The 25,744-nt window shown below is 42.8% G+C and overlaps 2 protein-coding genes across 4 annotated transcripts in view; both read left to right on the forward strand.

Moving 5' to 3' along the window:
* LOC311503523 (leukocyte elastase inhibitor-like) overlaps nt 1-13,292 on the forward strand; it is a 26,345-nt gene extending 13,053 nt beyond the window's left edge. Inside the window, exons 9-10 of the mRNA XM_084566286.1 lie at nt 11,103-11,283; nt 11,368-13,292. Coding sequence (XP_084422412.1) covers nt 11,103-11,283; nt 11,368-11,606 — 420 coding nt within the window. The 3' untranslated portion in view covers nt 11,607-13,292. The remainder of the gene's footprint in view (nt 1-11,102; nt 11,284-11,367) is intronic.
* Nucleotides 9,213-25,171, forward strand: LOC311503524 (leukocyte elastase inhibitor-like). Of its 3 annotated transcripts, XM_084566290.1 has the most exons (11): nt 9,213-9,474; nt 9,949-10,122; nt 10,235-10,355; nt 18,081-18,262; nt 22,296-22,433; nt 22,662-22,779; nt 22,880-23,022; nt 23,571-23,648; nt 23,826-23,915; nt 24,004-24,184; nt 24,274-25,171. In XM_084566290.1, the coding sequence occupies exons 1-11, from the start codon at nt 9,304-9,306 to the stop codon at nt 24,501-24,503; spliced, it is 1,626 nt and encodes a 541-aa protein (XP_084422416.1). In that variant the 5' UTR covers nt 9,213-9,303; the 3' UTR covers nt 24,504-25,171. The 3 variants fall into 3 exon arrangements, with proteins under 3 accessions (XP_084422416.1, XP_084422414.1, XP_084422415.1); XM_084566288.1 differs by lacking the exons at nt 9,213-9,474; nt 9,949-10,122; nt 10,235-10,355 and adding exons at nt 16,995-17,080; nt 20,861-20,965; XM_084566289.1 differs by lacking the exons at nt 9,213-9,474; nt 9,949-10,122; nt 10,235-10,355 and adding an exon at nt 16,995-17,080.
* Nucleotides 25,172-25,744: the final 573 nt, after the last annotated feature.

Consider the following 25,744-nt stretch of genomic DNA (forward strand, 5'->3'; position numbering starts at 1 on the left):
CTGTTCATTGGCCTTTAACTTTCGCTTAAGGTGTTGCAACCGAACAGTAGCCAGCCTTCTGTTGTTGGGCAATGATGGTGGGATGCTGCTCTTGAAAGGAAGTGGCATCATGTAATGTCCATCTTCCTTGTGCTTAATGTTGTCATTGAGAAATTGCAAGAAGTGAACATCCTCTTGAGACACATGTTTGTCTTCATAACTTCTCTCATTAAAATCAGATTCCAGGATCTTCAGTACGTCTGTGGTAGATGGTACTGGTATTTCTTTTACTGCGACTCTATGCACGAAACTCTGGTTTCCTTGTCTGTCTAAGTGGGGATTGGCAGACCCTATAATGCTCCATCCCAGCACAGTTCTTTGTGCAAAAGGCTCATTTTCATCACCCATGATGACCTCTAAGGGAGCCAGTGCTGAAGGGCAATCATAGCCAATTAGCAACCCCACCTCACAGTCTTGGAGTGGTGGTAACTCAGTGGTTAAGTGTTGTAGATGAGGCCACTGGAGTGCTGTAGCTTCGGTAGGGATATGGGACTTATCGATCGGGATGAAGTCTCGTGTGTAAGCTTGTTGCAGCTGAACACTAAATTCAGAGTTGAAACCACGAACCTGAAGCCCATTGACAATTTCACTCGCTATAACTGTGTTAACAGCTGTCATTGTGCTGAGTTTGAGCTGCACTGACTGAGTGTTCACGTTTAATTCAGTGACTATGTCCTCTAAGATAAATGTTGAGTCGCTTTGTGTGTCGAGTAGAGCATAAGTGAGAATTTCTCTTTGGGGCTCTAACTTTGATGACACAAGAACTGGTACTATGCTAGAGGTGGCGGAAGTGTGTTGCGTCAGTGCATGAGTCATGACCTTGCTGATTTCTCTTTCTTTGCTATTGTTTTCTGTGGCAACGGAATTCTCACTCACCCTTTCAGCAGGTCTCTCGAAGTGTAAGCAAGTTGGATGACGATTACCACAAGTGCTGCATATGTGTTTCCTTTTACAGTCCTTGGTGACGTGACCCTTTCTTAAACATCCAAAGCAAAGATGATTTTCATGAATGAAGGCTTTCTTCTCATCTGCGGTCTTTTTCGCAAAGGTGGGACACTTAGCGACACCATGAGTTTCATCTTTGCAAACTAAGCAAGGTGGCTTGGACTTTGAGCTTTCTAATAGCCTTGAAGTTGAATTTTTGCTTTGAATGCTTGTATTAAGCACTTTCACTCTTTTTGGGAGTCTCTCATCTGTTGCTTTAACGTTCATCAAAAGGGGGGAGGCAATTGGGTTGCACGCTATACGTGCTTCTCTTTGCATGAACTCTGTGAAGCATGCGAAACTCGGATAATCTCCTGATTTATCCAACTCCTCCACAACAATACGACTCCACCTGCGCACTATCCAGTCGGGCAGTTTTTTAAGAAGCTTGTGATTTTCCTCACAATCATTTAGGATGGCCAGGCCTTTGACATGAGGAATAGCCTCAACACAACCTTGAAGGAAGTCAGCGAACTCTCTTAGTGCTGTGGGATCGTTTGCAGCGATCTTGGGCCATTTTGTAAGTCTTTCTCTGAAGGCTCTTTGGACAATGAATGGACTTCCATACCTATCTTGTAGGACAGCCCAGGCTCCTCGATATGCATCTTCTGAGTTTCGAAAGAGGAAACCTTCTATGGCCTTGCGCGCATCTCCTGCCAGATAATTTTTCAAGTAAAGCATTTTTTCACCCTCTGGGATGGGCCTCTGATCAACAAGAGCCATGAAGGATATTTTCCAGTCTATAAACTTTAAAGGGTCTCCAGAGAAAACTGTTGGTTCTGGGACTGGAAGACGGTTTAAAGTGAGTGTGCTTGCAATTGCCTGGGCTAAGCTCACCTCCTCCTTAGTCATTGTCAGTTCAGGGGGTTTAGGATGGGGCTGGAATGGTGCAGCTTCTGGATCTAGAGATGTTTTTAAATCAGTGTTATGGCAGCTATATAATGATTTGGGCTGAATCTCTTCTTCACAGTGTGCCAAACTGTCAAAACTGTTGTATGCTCGTACACGGGCTGCTGCTACCTTTACCTCATTGTCTGCTTGCAACTTTTGTAATCTTGATTTTTCTTCCTCTAGTCTTTGTCTCATTTCAGCTTCCCTTTGCTTCATTTCTGCCAGCATTTGTGCCTCTTTTATCTTCCATTCACTCTCGAGCTTGTCAAGTTTTGCCTGTTGTGCATGTAATTCTTCCATGACTTTTGCTCGTTCTAAGTTAGCAGCCAATTCCGCTTCTGCGTCTGCACGTTTGCTGGAGGCTCTGGAGGGGGTGCTTGAGTTGGTGTCTGATTCTTGTAAAGACTTTGAGCCCACGGTTTCTGTTATTGTATTCCCAAAGATGGACCCATATTCATTCTTATTTAACACCATCCTCACTCTTTCTTTCTCGAGATGGTCCTTGAAAGTCTCACTTACACTCTCTAAACGTCTGCTGACAAGTTCACAAATCTCAGTTGTCAGAATTGCACATGCATCCATCTTCTTAGCAATATCAGGAGTGGTAGTTTGGTTACGTCGAATTGGTTCATAGTGTTGAAGTACAACAGCGTGTTTGGATTTTATATTGCTTTGCATCACATCAAGGTCTTCAAGTGAGCAGAAGGTCTTTAGTCTCACTCTGATCTCTTTGGCTGCATGTCTCCAGGAATCATAGACTTTATTGAAAGCCTTTTCATTTTTCTTTGCTTCCTGTTCATGCAACTCTTGGCCCTTCACTGTCAAACTTCGCTCACGAGAGCTGGACCTGACCTGTTGTGTTTCTAGGGGGATCTCTATTTCTTCTGCAGGCAATGACATCTTATTGTTCTAGTATAACTGTTTACACTATTGTAGTGGGGTTTTTTGTTTTGTTTTTTAATATCTAGACCAAAACTACATGAGCGATGGCTTTTAAACTACATATTACCACTCAGGAGAGACATTAACACTTTAAACACACACTAGGGTCCCAGAAAAGGATAGCACAAATGTCATAAACCAGAAGATTGCTTGCCACTTCGTGTCAAATAATTTTTCCCTTTTTCTTGAACTGTCACTAGGCACAGGAGTCAATCTGCATGAGCTGAATGATCTTATCTGCCCTTAAACACTATTACATTACAACCTTTGTTTGTATTGTTGTATACACAGCACTTGACATTCTTTAAGTGGTTCAAAAAAAACAGTCACTGAGTTTCTTAAATGTCCCACATCTTATGATGTTGAATAGCTTTAATTCTTTTTACCGCACCAGTTTGATTATGCATATGTCTGCATCATTTTCATTTTTTTTTTTTTTTAACATTCTGACACAAACGTGAGTACATTAGAGAATAGAATACATGTTGTCAAAGTCTCACACTGCTGTTGCGATAGACTACTCACACTGTTAATAATCTATCCTGTACGACAAACCGGATACCAGCACCGTAACTTTGTAGCTGTCTGTAGCTCCGCTACTCTTTATTCTCCTCACTCCGGCAACAGTAACCATGGACATACATTTGTAACATTCTACTCCGGTACTGGAGTTTCAGAATAAAAGCATAGCATGGAACATCATGGAATATTACATCTCCCTTCAACAAAAAAAATAAGCTGTGCATATGCAAGTCACAAATAACAAATATAATAAATACTTTGACTACATCAAATAACACAGTAGCCTATGCTGCTATCTCAAGTGTTCCATACAAATGTTCTATTGTGATGTTTAGGAACATCCACATACCAAATGTGTCTTATTCTTTCAAGGACATTTTTTTTTTTTTTTTTTCAAAACACAAGTTAAAAATTCATTCATTTTCGTTTAGATGCATATTCAAATTCAATTTTCATTCAAAATGCAATATTCAATTTCACAGCAACATGACATACATTTTTTTTTTTTTTTTTTTTTCAAATAAGTTAGTTTATAAGTCAAAGGCTTTCCTTGGCTTAATCACACGGCCGTATCTGGTACGATAAGGCCCCGAGTGATCTGGCTCACTCACAGACACAGGTTGTTGCTGTTCATTTTCTGTGTCTCGTCCAGCGTCGTCCTCACTGATCTCTGGCTGCTGTATGACAGGCGTGTTGTTGTTGATCAGATGACGTCGGTTGCGCCTGAAAGTCTGTCCATCGCCAGTTCTGATGTGGTAGCTACGTGGTGTTTCAGCTGGTTGGATGACTGTTGCTGGTTTCCATGTGCCATCTCCTTGCTGGAAACGGATGGGTGCCCCGGCATGTAGTGGTGATAAGGGTTTTGTAGATCTGCTGTAGTGCTCTTTTTGGCGCTGTTGGCAGCTCTCTCTCCTTGCTCGTACAGTGTCCTGGGGGGTTACCTGAGGTCGTAGTTGTTGAGTTGTGTTGGGCAGGATGGAGCGTAGCCTGCGACTCATCAGGATTTGAGCTGGTGATTTGAGTCCATCAACTGGAGTGTTTCTGTACTCCAGCAGGCTGAGGTACGGGTCTCTCTTGTCCTCCTTGGCCTTGGTGAAGATCCGCTTTGCAGTCTGAACAGTCTTTTCTGCAAGGCCGTTGCTCTGCGGATGATGTGGGCTTGAGGTGACATGCTGGAATCCCCATGAGTCTGCAAATTGTTTAAACTCATGTGAGCGGTAGCATGGCCCGTTGTCACTAATCACTTTTTTTGGGATGCCATGCCTTGCAAATACTGCTTTCATTCTGTGAATGACAGCATTGGTGGTGATGTGTGTTAGGCGTTCTACCTCAAAGTACCTGCTGAGGTAGTCACAGATCACTATATAGTTCTCTGAGTTCCATGAGAATAGGTCTGTTCCTACAGTCTCCCACGGGTTCTCTGGAATCTCATGTGAGAGCATGGGCTCCTTTGTGTTGGCGCTGCGGTGTGTTTGGCAGATGTCACATTGTTTAACCATTTCTTCTATCTGCTGACTCATGCCTGGCCAAAACATAACGTCCCGTGCTCTGTGCTTGCTTTTCTCCACTCCAAAGTGTCCAGTGTGTATGCAGCGTAACATGTGAGGTCTGAGGCTGTGTGGAATGATGATCTTCTCACCTTTTAGAAGGATGCCCTCAGCCTCAGTGATTTCATCACGGTGGTTCCAATACTCACTGACATGTGGGTGGCACTTTTTTCTTGTCTCCGGCCAGCCTGACCAGATGACCTGCTTGAGAGTGGACAGTTGCTCGTCTTGAGCAGTTGCTGTTCTGATGTCGTTCATCCTGTCTGCGCTTACAGGTGCTGCACTGATGACTGTGTGTATCTGAGTCTCCATAGCTTCAGATAGTGAGCTGTCCTCATCATCCATGGACTTCCTGGACAATGTGTCGGCCACCGGGATTTCCTTGCCCGGCTTGTGGATGAGAGTGATGCTGTATTTCTGCAGTGCCAGCATCATGCGCTGTAAACGTGGTGGTGCAAGGGCTAGTGGTTTTCGGAGTATGGACTCCAGTGGTTTGTGGTCTGACTCCACAGTTACATTTCGCCCATAGAGGTACTCGTGAAACCTCCTACACCCAAATAAAACTGCATACAGTTCCTTCTCTATTTGGGCGTAATTCTGCTCTGTCTTATTAAGCAGCTTTGATGCATATGTAACTGGCCTGCCTTCCTGCATGATGGTTGCACCCAGGCCATTTTTTGATGCATCTACTTGCAGTGTCACTTCTTTTTCAGGATCGAAGTAGGCCAACACCGGCCCTGGCTCCGCTGTGATGATCTCCTTCATCCGCTGGAATGCACTCTCGTGTGTATTGTTCCACTTGAACTCTGTGTCCTCCTTCAGTAGCTGTCTTAGTGGTGCTGTTACCTCAGATAGATTGGGAGCAAACCTAGCTAAGTAAGTCACCATACCAAGAACAGTGTCCAACTCTGCCTCACTTTTGGGCGGTGACATCTCTCTGATTGCTTTCACTTTAAGTGGGTCTGGTCTTAGGCCGTCTGCTGTCAGCCTATGTCCAAAGTAGCTCACTTCAGGAACGCAGATGCGACACTTCTCGGGATTCAGTCTCATTCCTCGCTCTCTGGTCCTGCTGAGCATTGCTCTGAGGTTGCGGTCGTGTTCCTCCTTTGTTTTTCCAAAAACAACGATGTCATCAACTATCCCAGCCACGCCCCTAAGGCCTTCATATGTCTCATCTACTCGCCTCTGAAACTCATCTTGGGCTGATACAATGCCAAAGGGTAGCCTGAGAAAGCGATATCTACCGCATGTAGTGTTAAATGTGGTGAGTAGCGATGACTCCTCGCTTAACTTAATAGCCCAATAGCCTGATCTCGCATCTAAGATGCTGAAAAACTTTGCCCCTGCTAACTTGGATGTTACATCCTCAAGTGTGGGTAGGGGGTAGTGTGGCCTCATTATTGCCTTATTTAAGGGTCTTGGGTCCAGGCATATTCTAAGCTTGCCTGTCTTTGGTTTCTCACACACTACTAAGGCATTAACCCACTGTGTAGGCTCAGTTACTTTACAGATTATGCCTTCTCTCTCCATGTTGTCTAACTCTGTTTTTAGACGATCTTTTAGTGCAAATGGTACTCTGCGTGGTGGACAAACCACTGGTGCTACCTCTGGGTCAATAGTGAAACTACATTCACCTGGGAATGTGCCGATGCCTTTAAAAACATCTGCATACTCACTAAAAATGTTGTCTGACTGAGTGGTTCTCTCTTTGTCACTGCTCACTGCATATATTACTTTAATTAGCCCTAGCGCTTTACATGCTCTGAAGCCTAGGATAGGGGGGCCATTACAGTTCACTACATAGAACTTCTGGATGGTTGACCTCTCTTTATACCTCCCTTCTATGTTGCAGTAGCCTTTCACTTCAAGTGAGTGTCCCCCATAACCTGTTAACCTATGATCTGGGGCTTTTAACTGTGTTTTGGGCATGAGCGTGGCAAAGACAGCGGCTGGGATTATGCTGGCTTGAGCTCCAGTGTCCAGCTTGAACTTCAGCTGTCGGTTCTGTGGTCCCAGTCCGATGTCTGTATATGCACTTTCCTCATCCTCTTCCTCTGCAGTAACAGTGTCCACATACAGCTCAGAATCGTAGTCCTCATCGACCTCTTCAACAGTGTGAACGTTCTTGTATCTTCCTCTATTCTGAGTCTGAGGCTTTGTTTTACACACTCTTGCATAGTGGTTGAACTTCTTGCACTTCATACACTGCTTGCCTTTTGCAGGGCACTCTGCTGTGTAGTTGTGGTTTCCTCCGCACATACTACAGGCTTTCTCCTGAGTTTTCTGGTAGTCATTTGCCTTGTTACTAGCACCTCTCCTGGCCCCTGGCTTTACCATCTTGTGGTGGACTGCATGCACTTGACATTCATTTGCCATAGCCTTTAACTGTGCTTGTGATAGTTCATGGGAGCGCGCTATGTCTATTGCTTTCTCCAGCGTCAGCTCCGGTCCGTTGCTAAGCAACTTCTCTCGCACTCTAGGTGAGTTGGTGGCGAACACTATACGGTCCCTGACCATTTCATCACTGTTTGCGTAGCCACAGTCCTTCACAAGCAACTTCAGTTCAGTCACAAAATGTTCAAAAGACTCACTGCTTCCTTGTGTCTTCTCATGGAACTTGTACCTGGCAAAGATGGGGTTTGCTTTAGGGGTGAGGTACTCCGTGAATCTGTCGTAGTACGTCTTTAACGTCTTCGCCTCGTCAGCCGTTAGTGTCCAAGTGTTGCTGATGTCGCGTCCTTTATCACCGATCCACAGCAGAAGAAAGCTGCATTTCTCCTCTTCTGACTTTGCCTTAAGTGGTCCGGTAAACATGAGCTCGACGTGTTGTCGAAATCTCCGCCATCCATCCGGTAAATTGGTCGAGTCCCAATCCATTTTGGGGGTAGGAACACCGAAGGCTTCCAATTCTTCTTACCGTTGTTTTTTTCTTTTCAGCGACACACTTTCACCGACACTTTTTCACGTCTTCCTTTTTTTTTTTTTTTTTTTTTTTTTTTTTACGCGGCGGGTCCGTAGTCTAGCGACTAGTCTCTGACACCATGTTGCGATAGACTACTCACACTGTTAATAATCTATCCTGTACGACAAACCGGATACCAGCACCGTAACTTTGTAGCTGTCTGTAGCTCCGCTACTCTTTATTCTCCTCACTCCGGCAACAGTAACCATGGACATACATTTGTAACATTCTACTCCGGTACTGGAGTTTCAGAATAAAAGCATAGCATGGAACATCATGGAATATTACACTGCAGCGGTGGCATCCAGGACCTCGGGTGTCTTGCGTCTCCTTGCTGTTGCTAGGCGCGATGGATAACTCCGATACAGCGACAAGTTTTCACTGTAGCAGCCCCCGGCGTTAAGAAGAACCACAGTGGAGAGTTTCTGACGGGTGCACGTTTTTATTCCTTTGGAATGTCTTTAAGCACCGTGAAAACTGAAGAAAACAAAATAAATATTCACTACCCATGTAAACAATGCATAAGATTGCTATGAAATATTTCACACGTATTCAAATTCACCCGTTCAAGAATTGAACTTTAAAATTAATATAGTTCAAATATTCAAATGTGAAAACTGGGATCTTAAACATTTCCAGTTCATAGAACAATATCACATATATCTCATATTGACATGGCTTCACAGTACAAATACATATTACATTTTATACCTTGCTCCGCTTAACCAAGGGATGCGAACTCCCGCGACCGCTAGTGTCAAATGTTCCCTGTAGCGCACACTCGCACATGCTAAACAAACAAAATAAAACACATTCAACAACTGTGCGCACATTTCCACATTCAATGTAACATAATGTATAACTGACAATAAATTTCTGTAACGTACCATGTAAATTTCCACAGAGGCATAAAAACAAACTGAGGGGCGAACTCTTACTCTTGCCGATCTCCCGCTCTGTGTCACCTTAACTCGTGACCGCCCCAAAACGTAAACAACAAACCACAGTTCCGACCCCGTTACATGAATGAGTCGTTAATAACTGCTCAAGCGGCCACTTACATTATTATTTTATTTATGTACTACGTATAGTAAAAGTAAATGTAAAAAACAAGAACTGAACGTCTCCCTCCAGAACAGTAGGTGGCGCTAATGCACTTCTGAGTGCGCAAGCGCTGTGCGTACACATTAAAAAAAAGATAGTGTTGAGGCGACGTCACTTCCGGATAACTTCCGGGTTGTCATATTTTTGAAACTTCGATATTTCAAAACGAAGTTAACGACACATCTCGGTAATATTATCGTTAGCTTCCGTTCATTTAATGAGAGTAGAGATGGCGACGAAGAGACTGACAGCTTGGCTAACGTATTCCGTACACTCAGACTAGCTCACCTAGCTAGCCGTTAGTGCTACTAGATGGAGAGGCTAGTAACCAAGCTCACAGAGAAGCATGTCCTTTTCACGGCTTCCTTCGTTGTACGGCTGGCTTTGGTCGCTTATGGAGACTACCAGGATAAAACCATGGTGGTGAAGTACACGGATATCGACTATCATGTGTTCACAGATGCTGCAAGGTTCATTACTCAGGTAGGAGGAGTGTGCTCGGACTAAAATACAAGAATAATTTGGAGTATAATGCTGCTTTGCTGTGCTATTTCAAACATTAAAACTTTAAACGAATAGATGAAAAACATGTTCTGCTTAGACACATACAATACTATTACTCAGCTACTGTATAAGTTGCCTTTTTAGTGTATACTTCATAAAATCTGTTGTATTATTATTGATTAAAGTCTCCAAAACGTTCCCAGTCATGACATTAAGGTCACGTTTAATGTTTTTACATAAGTAATAAAGAGGTGCTAATATGATAACTGGTATAGTTTTAATGATTTTGTGCTTTTACCAGGTAAACTTTGTAGGAATCTTAGTTGCAATTAAGTATTTTTATATGTCAGTATGTTTGTTTTTGCTTAAATAAACCATCTGTTTCTATTATGCTCTTGGTTGAATGATGCCTTTGAGCTAATGTGAGGTCTTTTGTGGGATCCTTTTGCTCAGGGTGAGTCTCCATACAACAGGTCAACCAACCGCTACACTCCTCTCCTGGCCTGGCTCTTGACCCCCAACATCTACCTCAGCATGGTGTTCGGCAAAATCCTCTTCATTGTATGTGATGTGCTGTCAGGACTGCTCATCTACAGAATCCTCTGCCTGCGAGGGCTAGGCTCTGAGGTTTGTGCGTCTTTCACCAGTTGTGTTATTTATTAGAACTGGGGTCACAACTGGGGCTTCATACTGGTACAGACAGAGAATAAAGTTGTGTTTTTGTGGGATTCATGTTCAGACTGCACGCTGCGTTTCTTCTCTATGGCTTCTCAACCCTCTGCCGATGGGAGAATCCACCCGAGGGAATGCAGAGTCAATCCTTTCAGCTCTGGTGCTTGGGACATTACTCTGCATGGAAGGTAAGGGTGGTAAAGGTTAAATAATTATTAAATTGTTAATAAGCTTCTAAGTTAATTCATTTTTTTGCTCTGCGCACAGCACAGGCTAGAGCGGAGGAAGACAAATAGAGTCGGAGGTGGAAGAAGTTCATCGTATTTGTCGGAAGCTTCGTCAACCGAGAGCTGCTCCTCTTTGCGGCTGTGGCTGGAGGAGTTTTCTGTGCACTCACCGCACTCTTCTATCACATGTGAGATGAACACAAACACAACACAGATGTCAGCTTCCACCAGCTGTGTTGGAAGTATTAAAAGGATTGTTTACAGCTGTCTGACAGCCTTTTTGAATGGAACTGAACTCGCTGTATTGTTCTTTTCAACGCAACCAAACAAACCAACCTCACCGATCATGGGAGTTGCTAGTCTACCAATCCAAAGTAACTTGTTAACGCACCAAAGTCAAACACTAACGCAAAAAGTTGAAAGAATAAGTGAAATGTTGTAAGAATATTCAGCTGGAAAGCACTGGACTTGCTGTATGCTTTCAAAGATCCTTTTAGTAGCCGTAAATATGAATATTCTTGGACAGATCCTAGAGATGTCCTACAAAGGAGACGACCTGAGCATGCTCATCTTCCTACCCAACGACATAGAGGATGATACAACCGGCTTAGAGAAGGTAGGACAAACATGCTGCATACACAAGCTGTACAATAAAAAGAAAATAAGTCCAATTTTAAGCAGACAATCTACTGTTTTTATCCACACTAGCTGGAGAAGGAGCTGACCTATGAGAACTTTGTGGAGTGGACCCGCCCGGACATGATGAGCAACACTGAGGTCGAGGTGCAGCTGCCCCGCTTCAAGTTGGAGGAGACGTACGACTTGAACGACGTCCTGATCAAAATGGGCATGGTGGATGCTTTTGACGTCACGAAGAGCAACTTCTCAGGTGAGACACGTGGAATAAATGCGCGATCTGCTTTGCTCCTCTAAGAGTGCAAAGTGCCATTAAGTGCTCCTCTTCGTCCGACAGGGATGTCTCCGGCCAACGACCTGTTCCTCTCCAAAGTCGTCCACAAGTCTTTCGTGGAAGTAAATGAGGAGGGAACTGAGGCCGCTGCCGCCACTGGTGTTGTCGTTGTGGAGCGCACTGCAATGGTTCCTACCGTCTTCATCGCGGATCACCTCTTCCTCTTCTTCATCCGACACAACCCCACCATGAGCGTCCTGTTTGCTGGCCGGTTCTGCTCCCCTGACACTGAGGCTGTGTGATATAAACAAGGACGGATGTTAATTTAATGGAGAACAAGCTTGTAAAAGTCTGCTTCCCTGTACTTATCTTCTGTGTCTGTCCCCAACCTATTTGTATTGATTATAGTGTAGAAATGAAGAAGTGTGGAAATGCAGAATTAAATGTATGAATAAACAGATTAATAATGTATAAATCCGAGCCATTTGAACAAAATAATTTCACAGATATTCAAAAGGCCTCAGTGTGCTTACGAATGTGTCTACTGTTTACCATTTTACATATTTCCATTTATTACAAACTGATGTCACACGGTATATTCTTTAACATATTCTCACCTTTCAGAAATAGTTGTTTGTGTGCAAGTAAGACTCCCAACTCTTCATCCATTTGTCCTCTTAGAAAAACACTGTGATATGTTGTCTTTACACTGATCTTGTACGGTGCCCAAATGTCCGGATATAACAAAATTGGCGTTATTTCATGAAATAAAAACTGCATCAGCATTTGAAACAAATACTCGTGCTCCAATGTCTCTTTGTTGCCACTGCTGTCAATTTAATGAAGACGTATGATAATCAAGAACAAAAGGTAAAAGGTAACTGTGACAATAAGCAGAACAAGTCCAAAACATTGGGGGTTAAACAAAAGGCACAGCAGAGCCGAAAGAGAAACGGGTTAAACCAAAAAAGGGAAGCGAAGACAAAGGTACGTGGAATCCGGGAAAACAAGCAAGAGCAAGGAGACAACAAGGAAGTAAGACAATAGACAACTGGATAAGGAGAAAGACAGGTTTATATACAGACACACAAGAGCAGAAAACACATTTCTGTGCAGATTTAGATAAAAAGACACTGGAGCGTGAAGGCAACACCCAGATTTTTCTGAGGGATAAGATAAAGTCAGCTCTGGTGTTAAATTCACCAGAAATGTAAAGATGGGAAGACCTGACAATCATTATGGTTTCAGATGATTTGGTTGGGCGGCACAGTGGTGCGGTGGTTAGTCACCCTCCAGAGAACTGTGGAGGGTGTAACTGTGGAGCAGTTACAGATCATGAACGAATGAATGAATGAAGGGCTGATGGCTTAACGAGACACAGGTGAAACCAGTGAGCAAACAATCACAGCTGGAAAAACACAACAGAAAGACACAGGGACAAAAATCTTGTCAAATTAAAAAAGGAAGAACGTTCATGAAACTGAACCAAACTGAACCAAACTGAAACTCTATATGGCATATAACAAAATAAAACTTAAAAAAAGACCAAGATTCAATGTCAATGACTACAAAGTACGCAGGTGGTGGTCGTTGTGCATCTTAGCAAATTACGATGACCCATCTGTATACAGTCACTTGCAAGACACTGTAGTGAGACACTGACACCCATAAAACTGAAATTGCAAAACATGCAAAGCAAAACCTTACGCAAAATACTCTTTGTCTGCTATGATGTTGTCTTTTTATCTGATCAAATATTTTAAAGAGATGAACCAGCAAAGATTCTTACTTGTTTTTTGTTCACATTAGTTCCTGCTTTCATCAGGCCATCGTGCAGCTTCTCTATTTCTGCTCTCTTTCATGCATACACAAACACAGCCCGCAGTTTCAACATCACAACTGCTGATACACGTACATACGGGTACAACTACACAAACACTGCTTATTTATTCACTTGAAGTGTCACTGAAGGGAAGCTTTACATCCACCTAATGTTTTTTTTTCATTCCTTCATCTTATCTACGATCTGAAGGTTGTTTGTGTAGAGGAAGGTGTTCATGTATATCATTCACACCCTTAATCGCATCACATTGAAAGAGTTAAACTGGGCGCAAATTAGTGCACATTAAACCAGATATGATCTGAACATGAAAATCTGAAAAGAAAGAAAGAACTTAACATAAAAAGTATTTGTCTTAATGTAAGTAATGAACTGGGCATGTTTTAAGGTGATATCTACCAGACTTTTTAAATTGCATCAGTTATTTATTTATTTATTTATGTATACAACGTCCCACTTTAGTTTCTCTCCTTAATGGTTCCAGTCCTGGAAAAAAAAACACCTGTGCACATTTGAAATGAATAAATTAATAAACAAAGAACTGAATTGTTGCGGAAAAAACTGGCCATACACGAGAGATGTTTCCTTCTATTAATGTTTTATTACAGATTGGGGACTGGCTCAGGGTGTCGCTGCCCCGCGCACTCTTCTGTCTTCTGTCCAAGAGCGCGTCTGTTCGAGGAAAGAGACATTTAACAGCACAGCATATTCAGCAAGAGATTGATAGGCCCGTCCAGGAGAGGAGACTCCTTAAGAGGCGGTGGAGGAAAGCTACAGATGAGGAGAAGAAAGGTATTGATTGTTTACAGGCATGATGTGAGGGAGCGGTTGGCAGCGTTAAGAAGGGCGGAGAACATTAGGAAAAATGGGAAAAGAAAAGAGCGGGCTAGACTAGCATTTTATAAGGACCCATTTAGGTTTGTGAAGTCGCTATTTAGCAAGGAAGAGAAGCTTGAGGAGTATTTGGAGGAGGTGCATAAAGATACGGACAGGTTTAGAAAGTTGGCACTACCCTCTGACATTCCACCTATTGGTGAAATAGGTAGCCAGTGTGATGACAGCCCACTAAGGTGGAAAGAGGTTCAAGAAGTGGTAAGACGTGCAAGAGCCTCTTAAGCCCCGGGACCTAATGGCGTCCCCTACCGGCTGTATAAGAGTGCACCAGATGTGCTGAGGTTGCTGTGGAAATTGGTGAAGGTAGTATGAAGGAAACAGGTCATTCCCAAGGCATGGTGCAGGACAGGGGGGATTTTTATTCCCAAAGAGATGGACTCGTTGGAAGTTTTGACCAATTAGCCTTCTTAATGTTGAGGGGAAGATTTTCTTCAGTGTTGTGGCACAGAGGTTGTCTAGTTACTTGGTGAAAAACAGACTAGTTGATACGTCGGTGTAAAAGGCTGGGATCCCCGGCTTCTCTGGATGCTTAGAGCACACCAGTATGATTTGGCACCAAATTCAGTTAGCAAAGCAAGAGAAGACAGACCTGCATGTTGTATTCTTAGACCTGACTAATGCTTTTGGGTCAGTACCACACAGTTTGTTATGGGAAGCATTTGACTTCTTTAGAGTTCCAGGTAGTATAAAAAGCTTAGTCAAAGCCTACTTTTTAGACATACAACTCTGCTTTACCACGGCAGAGTACACTACAGCATGGCAGCAGCTGGAGGTAGGCATCATGGCAGGGTGTACAATCTCTCCACTAGCCTTTACAATGGCAATGGAGGTCATTATTAGGGCTTCCAAATGGGTGGTAGGTGGAGAAAGGCTGCAGGGAGGGCTGCGCCTCCCCCCGATTAGGGCCGACATGGACGACATGACGACTACAACGTCAACCGCTCCTTGTACCAGAAGATTGCTGGATAAGCTAAACAGCAACCTGCAGTGGGCTAGGATGAAAGTGAAGCCAATTAAATCTAGGTGTATTTCAATTGTTAAAGGAAAGGTAGTAGATAAGAAGTTTGTTATAAATGATGAGGTAGTTCCCACAGTGCTGGAGAAGCCAGTGAAGAGTTTGGGAAGATGGTATGATGCAAGTCTTAGTGATAAGGCGCAATTTGAAGGGTTGAGGCAGGAAATGATTCAAGGCATTTCAAGCATAGAGCGGTCAGGGCTACCAGGGAAGTTAAAATTGTGGTGCTGGCAATTTGGTTTACTGCCCCGGCTAATGTGGCCGCTGACAGTGTATGAGGTTGCCCTGTCAAAGGTAGAAAAGTTAGAAAGGATGATTAATTCATCTATCAGAAAGTGGCGCAGCCTTGTATGGGAAAGGCATATTAGAGCTCCCAGTTACCAGCCTAACAGAGGAGCTTAAGTGTGCTAAAGTTATACTGGAAATGACTCTCACCCAGTCGAAGGATCCAGTGGTTAGGAGTGCAGTGCCCGCGGTTAAGATAGGGAGGAAGTGGAACCCAAAAGAGGCAGTACAGCAAGCACAGGCAGCTCTTAGGCATAGGGATATCATAGGCAATGTACAGCAAGAGCGTAGAGGCCTAGGGCCTTTGTGGAGCAAGGCATCAGCAGTAGAAAGGAGAAAGATGGTAGTGGAAGAGGTACAGGAACAAGAGGAAGCAGTTAGATGCACTAAGGCAGTGTCGCAGGCTAAGCACTAAGTGAACCGGGAGAGTGTGGAGAAAAGGAAGTTGAAGTGGAGAGAGCTTTGGAGCATGGAGGCTAGCAGAATTAGATTTATGATAAGGGCTACTTATGATGTGCTGCCAACTCCCCAGAACCTAAACCAGTGGGTAGGTGAGGATGCTGCCTGCCCACTGTGCACTTGTGTACGCACGCTTAGCCATATTCTGACAGGTTGTAAGGTTAGTCTTTCCCAAGGACGTTACACCTGGCGTCACAACCAGGTACTGAAATGTTTAGCAGCTGCAATTGAGGAAAAACGGGTGAATGTAAATTCCATGGCCGTTAACAGAGAGAATAGACGCATTAAGTTTGTACGGGAGGGAGAAAAGGCTAGACTAGCAGGCATCAGGCATAACACGGGACGGCTAGTAGCAGAAGGAGCCTGGGAGATGAGGGCGGATTTAAATGAACAGCTGGTTATTCCAGCCGAGATAGCTAGCACCCGTCTACGGCCAGATCTGCTGTTTTGGTCTGAGCCAGAGAAAGTAGTCTTTTTCATAGAGCTGACTGTCACAATGTTTGAAGTATCCTCTGCTGCTCTGTGGGCCTACAAGCCGGCAGCATTTACTTAGTTCATGTAGATTGTAGGTTAATCGTCATATCACATGACCGTAATTTTGGTAGGGTTTCTCAGTTGAACAGGGCCTCTAAATGTGTTTTGCCTGGGGTCTTGGCACAAGGGATTGTCACATCTAATCCTGTGTATTAATGAACATCTTTGCATAATAGGCATAAGACAAAAAATACATTTGTTTGTTCTTGCCACACACACACACACACACATTACAGGTTACTGAAGTACATTGGTTAAGTTACAAGTTACATCTGTAAGCTAGAACATGGATACATATATTTTACCATTACATTAATATATATATATAAAAAAGTACTTGTCTTAGGGTGATATCTACCATACTTTTTAAATTGCATCACTTATTTATTTATTTATTTATGTCACGTCCAAAAGAAAGAAACGTATCAAAAAATATTTATGTATTTATTTATTTATTTATACCCAGTCCAGCTTTAGTGTCCCCCCCACCTGCCACACGAAGCGAGGGCGAGAATTTCACTCACTTGCTTTGTTGTAAAATTAAAAATACGAAGAATAAACATTAACTGAATTTATAGCCAATAGGAAGCAAGTTCGAGTTTTCCATTCGGCTTCCGTAGCTACTGCGATACCGGAAATTCTTTACGGGGCGTGTCAGTGTGTAAATAATAAGAGCCCTGTGACGAGCTAAAACATTCCGGTGACAGACACACTCCTGACACTTCCAACCTCGGGTAAAACTCCTGACAGTAAGTAAAACATGCGTTTCATTCAGTTTTGTTTGCGGGTTGTTTAATTATTCGGTCCGTAGGTGGTTGTTTGTCTATTTAGTTGTCTGTTTAGTTGTTTATACTAGTTTAACAGTGCACTGTTAAATGCCATGGCTGAACATGTGTTTATCCAAAAATAATGTGGATTATAGCTTTAAAACAAACCATTATTTGTAGTTTACATATGCAAACAGCAATGTTAACCCTTTCAAACGTATTTTGCACCATATTCTCATGAGTAATTAACATTTTGACTGTTTATTTTTAATATATTAATATATCCCTCGAGCATTAACAGGAATTACCGGGTACAGAAGATGAATGAATGAATGAATGAATATTAATATATTAAATAAAACCCTCTGCTGACAATAACTATTACTTTACTGTTTTATTATTAATATATTAGTAAAGATAAAGCAAGGTGAACCACAGTTGCCCTGAATGAATGACCCCTGCATGGTGTAATTAATGTTATAACTAGACACCTTGTTATATATCAGGTATGTACACACATTTGACATTTCTTTAGGTACACTAGTGAAATAATGATATAACAGTCCTGCATTCAATCTGTGTTTTTTTAATTTTCTAGTAGCCTACTACTAAATTGTATTGTGTTGCACCGACAGATGTTTCTGTTATTTTGACAACCCCATTGTTGTAAGTGGGTTAGGCAAAATAACAGAAATTCACTTTAACTGCAACACAAACTACATCCTCCATAATGATCATCCAGTTGAATTACCACCTTTCTGACTCAGCTTCACCGTAAACTGAACATTAAAACAGCCATGAAGGCGCATTTATTGCAGAACTGTTATATTAGAACGTATTTGTTTTCTCTCCTGTACCTAATAAACTGGCAAATACTGTGATTTAACTTTCCAGTGGGGAAAACAAAATGCCTACTCACATTAAAGTGTTTATTAAGTTTGTAATGCAGTAATTAACGCTCTGATATCTGTCTCTGAAACAGACACAATGGCATCTCCATCTCCTCTATCCAAGGCGAACACCTCCTTCTGTCTGGCTTTGCTCAAAAAGTTTGGCGACAACGACAACGGCGCCAATGTCTTCTACTCCCCATTCAGCATCTCTTCAGCCCTGGCTATGGTGATGCTGGGGGCCAGGGGCAACACGGCCACGCAGATGTCAGAGGTACAGTACGACATCGCATACGTGCCGACTGTTTGCATAGCAGGCCGATGCACCTGCTTCTGGGTGTGTCTGCTGCTTATGCGGTGCATAAAATTATGTATATTTATTTCTAAATAAACACAGACAAAAAAAATGAAATTACACCTATGATTAATTACTTCACGCAACGCTGAACGTTAAAGCTCCGTGAAGACGGCGCTTTGAATCTGATATCAGTGGACGCCAGTAAAAGGTGGATCACCGTGGGTGTGATCCAGCGTGAATCACCAGCTCTGTGTTACATTGTCAGCAAAAAAAATGACAAAGATCTGCTCTGTTCTGACGCTGGCAAGGTTTTATGAGGGGGGACAGCTCTGGTGTTGTGTTACCATGGGAACATAACATGGAAACGTAAAGGGCAATAAAGATTTGTGTGCAGTTTAAGTAACGTTATCATTACAGCGCTCCTGTCTGGCCGCCTGGGATTTTATAAATGAGCCACTCTCTAAGTGGAGTCGCCGAATGGATGCAGAGAATAATTTTAGTCTTCGAGACAATTAAATTAAATATTACTGATTGTTTGAAGCATGTCTTTCACTCTTACTGTGCTCCCATGTATAATGTAGACAGAGGAGATGTCTTTATGCTTGTCTGTTCTTAAACCACGTCATAAAATATGCATTTACGCTAACATCCTGTCATTGCAGGTGACAAATTAATGCTTTAATCCCTTCAGGATACGTTTTATTTTAAAGCCTTTAGGTAAGATAAACTACAAAGTCTAGAGACTTCACTATGAAATCACTGTCCTGGTTTAAACTCCTGGATCAGGTCCTTGGTCACGACCCGTTTACTGGCATGTAGGAATTTAGATGCAAGTTAACACTGTGGGAAAGAAGAATATTTACTGATGTCCTGCCAAATTGATTTGCTAAACCAAAGTGACGCCCAGATAAAGCAACCTGATGAGTTCATGTGCGTGTGTGGGTGGGAAACGACCTCACCTTAAATCTGCAAGATAAAGAAAGTTTCAGTACATTACAACAGAACTAGACAATAATGTGTATTTTATCCCCTTTGTGCCTTCATACCTTCCGATGGAAGCGTTGCAGGATTATCATTACCTGGCTGTTCAACAGGATCATCGACATAATTAATGAGCTCACTGTAAAAGGCAGGGATTACCGACACGACCTGTTTTGTGGAAAACTACTTGCCAGCAAACAGGATGTGTTTTGCGACACACGGTGTGTGTGATCGCTGTTAAGGAATTAATCAGAGGACATGAATGGGACACAATTGGGTGGATTTCAAAGATTAATATCTCATAAATCGCCTTTCAACACCCTTCCCAGAAGGCACATGTCCAGCTGCAGTTTGCTTGGGAAATTGATCAGGGTGATTCAGCGTGTGTCAGGCATTGTGATGTTGAAACTGTGCTTTCTCTCACTCGTACTCAATCACTGTCGCTTACTCATGAAGTCATGAGATTGCACAGAGGTGAGTGTAATGTAACACGCCTGTTGTGAGAGTTTTTTTTTTGTTTGTTTGTTTTTTAGCAGCTGGTTTCCAGGTAAGTCTGACTAGTTGATTACCCAACTGGTCAACAATTTGGTAAAATCAGCAGTGATACCAGCTAATTTATCAAGAGTGTGTCTCTTATCTCATCAAACTGCAACGGCATGATGTTCAGAAAAACGTGGGTACACTGGCCACTGCAAAAACACATAATCTCTCAGTCAGTAGTTCATGGTTCTTGACGTGAAAATATCTGTTTTAGATGTTTAAACCAATGACAATGATATTATGTGGACCCTTAGTCATAGACTCAATTAAATGGCGTGCAGAATACTACTTAAGTCTCTTCATAAAACTGCATATATTTCTAGTGTTGGATGTAATGCTGGAAAAGCAGAAACACAGGGGAGGAAGGGGCATAAAAATGATTTTTGTCATTGTTGGACCACATAAAAGACATATGATTAAATCAAATTTTATGGCATGGGTTCTTTAACCGAGGTTATCTTAAAGCATAATACAACTAAAGGTTTGAAATAAGAGCTCCTGGTCTCAGCGAGGCAGGTCTACAACTTTGTCAGGATTGCATTGTTCGTGAAAAGTCATTTATTGTGCAAATACTCCGAATATTAGACAATGCTTGCTGATAAGAGATTAGCTCGCTGGTGCACTTAAGTGTTTGAAGAGCGACATGCCAGCAACTGAAAATCACATTTTTAACGCCTGACCAGAGGCTGAAGTTCATACACTATTGCTGTAACCGTGTGTGAAGAGTGTAGCCGTGTACTATGGGTGTGGCGAGTACAACCTTGTTGAGCGTGGTGACGTTTTAGCTCCTCTACTCACCCGCAAGACACGGTGACAAAGACCGAGAGGCCTCTGCAGTGGCTCTGCAAAAGTATGTGGAGACGTTAAGTACATACACCCGGGGAAAAGGTTACGTTTAAAAGATGATATTTTAACTGTTTACTTGATTTTAGTCACAGTTTAGTTGTGTGTCCCAATCCGAGGGTAATTTGTGCCACCGTGGAACAAGACTCAACCCACTCGTCACCTGAGAGACTGACATTATAACGTAAAGTATACAACTAACCCCTCTAGGTTCTTCGCTTCACTGAGGCCGAAGCGAAGCCGAAGCGAGGAGGAGCGCAGCAGATGCAAATGCAGCAGCAGCAGGTTCATGTTGGACTGCCCAGATCGCTGAAGGTGGTACCAGAATTAAAAAAAACTTAACTGGGAGGTGTATTACTGGCGGATATCTGGGTGGTGTCCTGCGGTGAAGGGGTCATTTCTGACACAGCGGCTCCATATATTATTCTTTTTGCTTTGCCAATCTCCTAAATGCCCTCTTAGCAGCGGTTTAAGTTGCTATTTGCTGAAGGTTTAGTGTGTGTGTGTGCGTGTCCAACTGCTCCAGATACTAAAGTATTGCATAAGACACGAGAATGTGGACTTTCTTCCTTTTATGACTTCTTCTTGGTGTTTTCTTTTTTATCTCTTATTTGTAGCTTTCCTGGATACCACTCTCAATCCACAAAAGTTCATCAAGTATGACAAATTGAGGACACAGAAATTAGACTGTTTCCTTTAGTACTTTGATAACACACTTATGTACGTGGATAACACCAGATACAGCAGACACTGTTATGGCTGTTTACAGGAGATAGTAGAAATATATCCTGCTGATTTCGATGCATCGTTATTAAATTAAAGTTGGAGTTAAAGACGTGAATAACAGCATGGTGGAGGGATGGCGTGCGCCTTGGTGAGCTGTGAATGTTTTTGCGGAAAGGTTTATTAAAGCTTGGGCAAAGGGTTCTTTAAAGTCAGGTAAAGGGTAAAAGTCTCTGCCTTTTTGTGCATTTATACTGGGATGTAAATGGTTCATGTAAATGAGGTTTAACTATTTAATGCTATTGACTTAAAGTGGTAAAAGAAAAGAGCTCGACTGATACCGATATACAGGTACTGTGTGTACTCAGTCAGTTTATAGCAGGCTAGCTGTCTCCCTAACACAGGGAGTTAATAAAATTACCAACTCTGCTACGTGTACTGTGTACGTGTGCTGAGAATATTTCATATAGTTGGTTTCTAAGCTACCCCCAAGCATCTTTTCCTGCGCTACGTTCTGTAATAAAAGTTTACATATTAGTGCACACAACACACACGCAGTATCGACCGATATGTCAGTCGGGCTCTTATAAAAATGTGCCACTTTATCCATTAAGTGATGAGAAAGCCCAAGTTATCAAGTTCTTCCCCTCTAGATCCTTATGGAGCAATCAGTGCACCATGCTGCATTATACAATATAGTATGCTAATGCTATTTGCACGTTGTTGCACGTGCACGAAGCAAAAGAGGGATCTACAAACAAATCTGTTTGGTTTTTTTGTATGTGTTTCTTGGGAGCAATGGGAGCAACAAAGCCAATAAACTGAAAACCTCTCTCTCATCACTTAGTCGGCAGGACGACCATCAGTCCACGCCCCGGTCTGCCATTTGCGTCTTTGTAAAAGTCTTCTGCTTTGTCCGCAGTGCCTGAAAAACAAGGATTGCGACGACATCCACGCCAGCTTTGCCGAACTGCTGAGCGAGCTCAACAAGTCAGATGCTCCGTATGCCCTCAGTGTGGCCAACAGGCTGTATGGAGAGCAGTCCTACCAGTTTGTTGAGGTGCGTGTTTCTCTCTGCTTCTGTGAGGGGATCCTCATGAGCAGGTGTGGCGTTGCAGCCTTATTGTCAGAGTGAATGAAAGGAGCTGAAAGAAATGTCGAAAGCCACAGTTTGTAAAGCGAATGATGAACGAGGAAGTAGGCAGCAGGCAGCAGGCTAGCGTACAGTACGAGCAAGTGAAGTAAAAGTACTGTTCTGGCTTTAAAATGTGTCGTTGATTGGTTCCAGGATTTTCTAGAACAAACCAGGAAGCATTACAAAGCAGAGCTGGAGAAAGTGGACTTCGCCAAGAGCTCGGAAGAAGCCAGGCTCAACATCAACAGCTGGGTGGAGAAACAGACACAAAGTGAATCACGCACACATCTTTTTAAATGTGCATATTTGCATCATTTCTAATTTGCCATACGTTGCATTGCTTCACGTTTGTGTCGATTCTGTCCCACCAGATAAAATTAAGGATCTGCTGGCCCCGGGTGTGGTGAACAGCATGACCAGGATGGTGCTGGTCAACGCCATCTACTTCAAAGGGAACTGGGACAAGCAGTTTATGGAGGGTGAAACACAGGACGCTCCGTTTAGACTGAACAAGGTGAGACGAGCAGCTCAGTCAGTGCTGGTGCATAAAATAAAGTCGGTGTGATGATGTTGCTTTATGGTATAGCGTGAAATACTGTGGAGGAGCCCAGAAACAACCTTGTATGTATTCAGACCTGAGCTGAAGAAGACAGATAAATAAGCTGGAGGATGAAAAAAAAGGCTCGAAAAAAGGCTTCGGTTTGCTAGAGAGCATAAAGATTGGACTCTGGAGCAATGAAAGAAGGTCATGAGGTCTGATGAGTCCACATTTAGACTTTACTCAGAGTAATAAAAAGTGATTAGAGATACGTTTTACAAACCAGTTGCCCCGCCGTAGAACAGCGAGGAGTAGACTACTACAACTAGGAGTGTACTAACTAGGGAATGTAGATGTTCAATAAATTCTAGATGGGGTTTTTTGGTAATTAGGAACAGTGACATAAAATCATGATTCACAATTTGAAAGAAAGAGACTACAGAGCACAGACTACACCGTACCGTATATGTCTTCATCACTGCAACAAAGTGATATGCACATGATTTTTTTCTTTTTTTTTCCAGAATGCCACCAAGCAAGTGAAGATGATGCACCAGAAATCCAAGTTCCCTTTGACCTACGTCGCTGATGTTTCCTGCCAGGTACTTCAGTCACAGTTACAGACAGATGCATTTTGTCATTTATATCCTTAATTATCTTTTTTTTCATAAAACTGAGCAGGATGTTCCATAGTTTGATATTATTTTTGTAAAACTATGGTAAAATCTTTGCATTACCAGAATACTGTACTATAATGTCTGCAACCGTGTGTTTGACAGGTCCTTGAGATGCCTTACAAAGACAAGGAGCTCAGCATGCTCATCTTTCTACCCACGGACATAGAGGACAGTACGACGGGTCTGGAGAAGGTACGACATGCACACATTTGCACATGAACACAGTGAAACTGCCATAGACACATACAAAGAAAATGATGGATTTTGTGTCCACCTGCAGCTGGAGAAGGAGCTGACCTATGAAAACTTTGCGGAGTGGACCCGTCCCGACATGATGGATTTCGTTGAGGTCAACGTGGGCCTGCCCCGGTTCAAGATGGAGGAGAAGTACGACATGAAGACTGTCCTGGTCAGCATGGGCATGGGGGACGCATTCGACATGTCGAAGAGCGACTTCTCTGGTAAGGATTTGTTCCTAGATCATCATCATTAGGAGATGATGTTCTCCAAATTTGACATTCTTTGAAACGTTCCCTCTCTTCTGTGACAGGCATGTCTCCCGGCAACGACCTGGTGCTCTCAGAGGTTGTCCACAAGGCTTTCGTGGAGGTCAACGAGGAGGGAACCGAGGCCGCCGCCGCCACCGGCGCTATCATGATGATGCGCTGCATGCCCATGCCTCCGGCCCCATTCATCGCCGACCACCCCTTCCTCTTCTTCATCCGACACAACCCATCCAACAGCGTTCTGTTCGCCGGCCGCTACTGCTCCCCGGAGTGAGCACCACATCGGTGTTTTCTCAACTGGAGGGAGGTCACAGAACATCTCAAACCCAATAAAAATAAAATGGTTATCACTGGAGGAATGTTGAGAATAACTGGGCTTGCTATTGCTATTCACACTTTGAGTACCCGTCCCACATTGTCAGCATCAGAATCATGAGTAAACGCTGTGTTGGTTTTTCTAAAACTGTGGCTCCTTATTTGCATCATGAGTAAGTTTTTTTGTGCCTTTCTGAACAGTGAGTTCATGCACTGTTTAACTGAGGATCTGTTATCTTTATGTCTGTAATACACGTATGGCCCTATTTGCTGCAGCCTGTCACCCTACCTTAATTTACCTACAGAGAGACCTAAGAAACTCTAGTTTATCTTATGCCTTACGCCCTTTAACAGAATTTATGACTTTCAGCTATAGCACTTAGTTGCAATGTTGTCTGCACTTTATCTACAGAACATGCAAAGCCGCGGTTTTGTATCTTTGCTTAACCAAAAATAAATTTACATGTGTCTTTGGTAATTACGCCAAGTGCACTTACATGTAATAGAACCATTATACACATCAAATATATGGACTTTAAAAAGAAGAATTTACATGAAGGCTTTAACTGTCATCGGGTCCAAGCCCTTATGCTTTTACACATGGAATAAAAGTGTGTGGTTTGCAAATGTTGTCGGTCGCATTTTCTTTATACATTTCTTACAGGAATCAGCTTTCATATGAAAGGATATTTTTCTCTCATTTATGTCAGTGTGTTTACACAGTAATGGAAAACAAACGATCAATAAAAGGCCTAAAGCAGCGCTGACGCTGAAGAGATGAGACTGATGATGCAGTTTAGTCTAAGGAACTGTTACTGACCACAATAAACTGGGTGTCAGTGAGTAAGCTTTACCGTCACACCATCGTGACAACACATCCTGTTTCGTCAATCTTTTGCTCTCAGATTAGAGGAATTGGGAGGAAAAGGAGCAGAGCGGCAATTACGATCCAGTCAGTTGTCTATCTATAATAAAACAGTGGTTTTGACGAAATCTAAGAAAATTACATTATAAAATTCACTGCCTGGCGTCGTTGGACCGCCTTTAACTTTGATTACAGCACTCATTCACTGTGGCATTGTTTTAATAAGCTTCTGCAATGTCACCAGATTTATTTCCATCCAGTGTTGCATTCATTTCTCACCAAGATCTTGTATTGATGACGGGAGAGTCTGACCACTGCACAAAGCCTTCTCCAGC

Source organism: Chelon labrosus (assembly GCF_963514085.1).
Source record: "Chelon labrosus genome assembly, chromosome: 18".
Classification (NCBI taxonomy): Eukaryota; Metazoa; Chordata; class Actinopteri; order Mugiliformes; family Mugilidae; genus Chelon; species Chelon labrosus.

Coding starts and splice junctions, on each gene's coding strand:
- LOC311503524 (XM_084566290.1), top strand. CDS start 9,304: ATGGAGAGGCTAGTAACCAAGCTCACAGAGAAGCATGTCCTTTTCACG. Junction 10,356..18,080: donor GACATTACTCTGCATGGAAG/GTAAGGGTGGTA, acceptor TCTCTGAAACAG/ACACAATGGCATCTCCATCT. Junction 23,916..24,003: donor GTACGACGGGTCTGGAGAAG/GTACGACATGCA, acceptor GTCCACCTGCAG/CTGGAGAAGGAGCTGACCTA.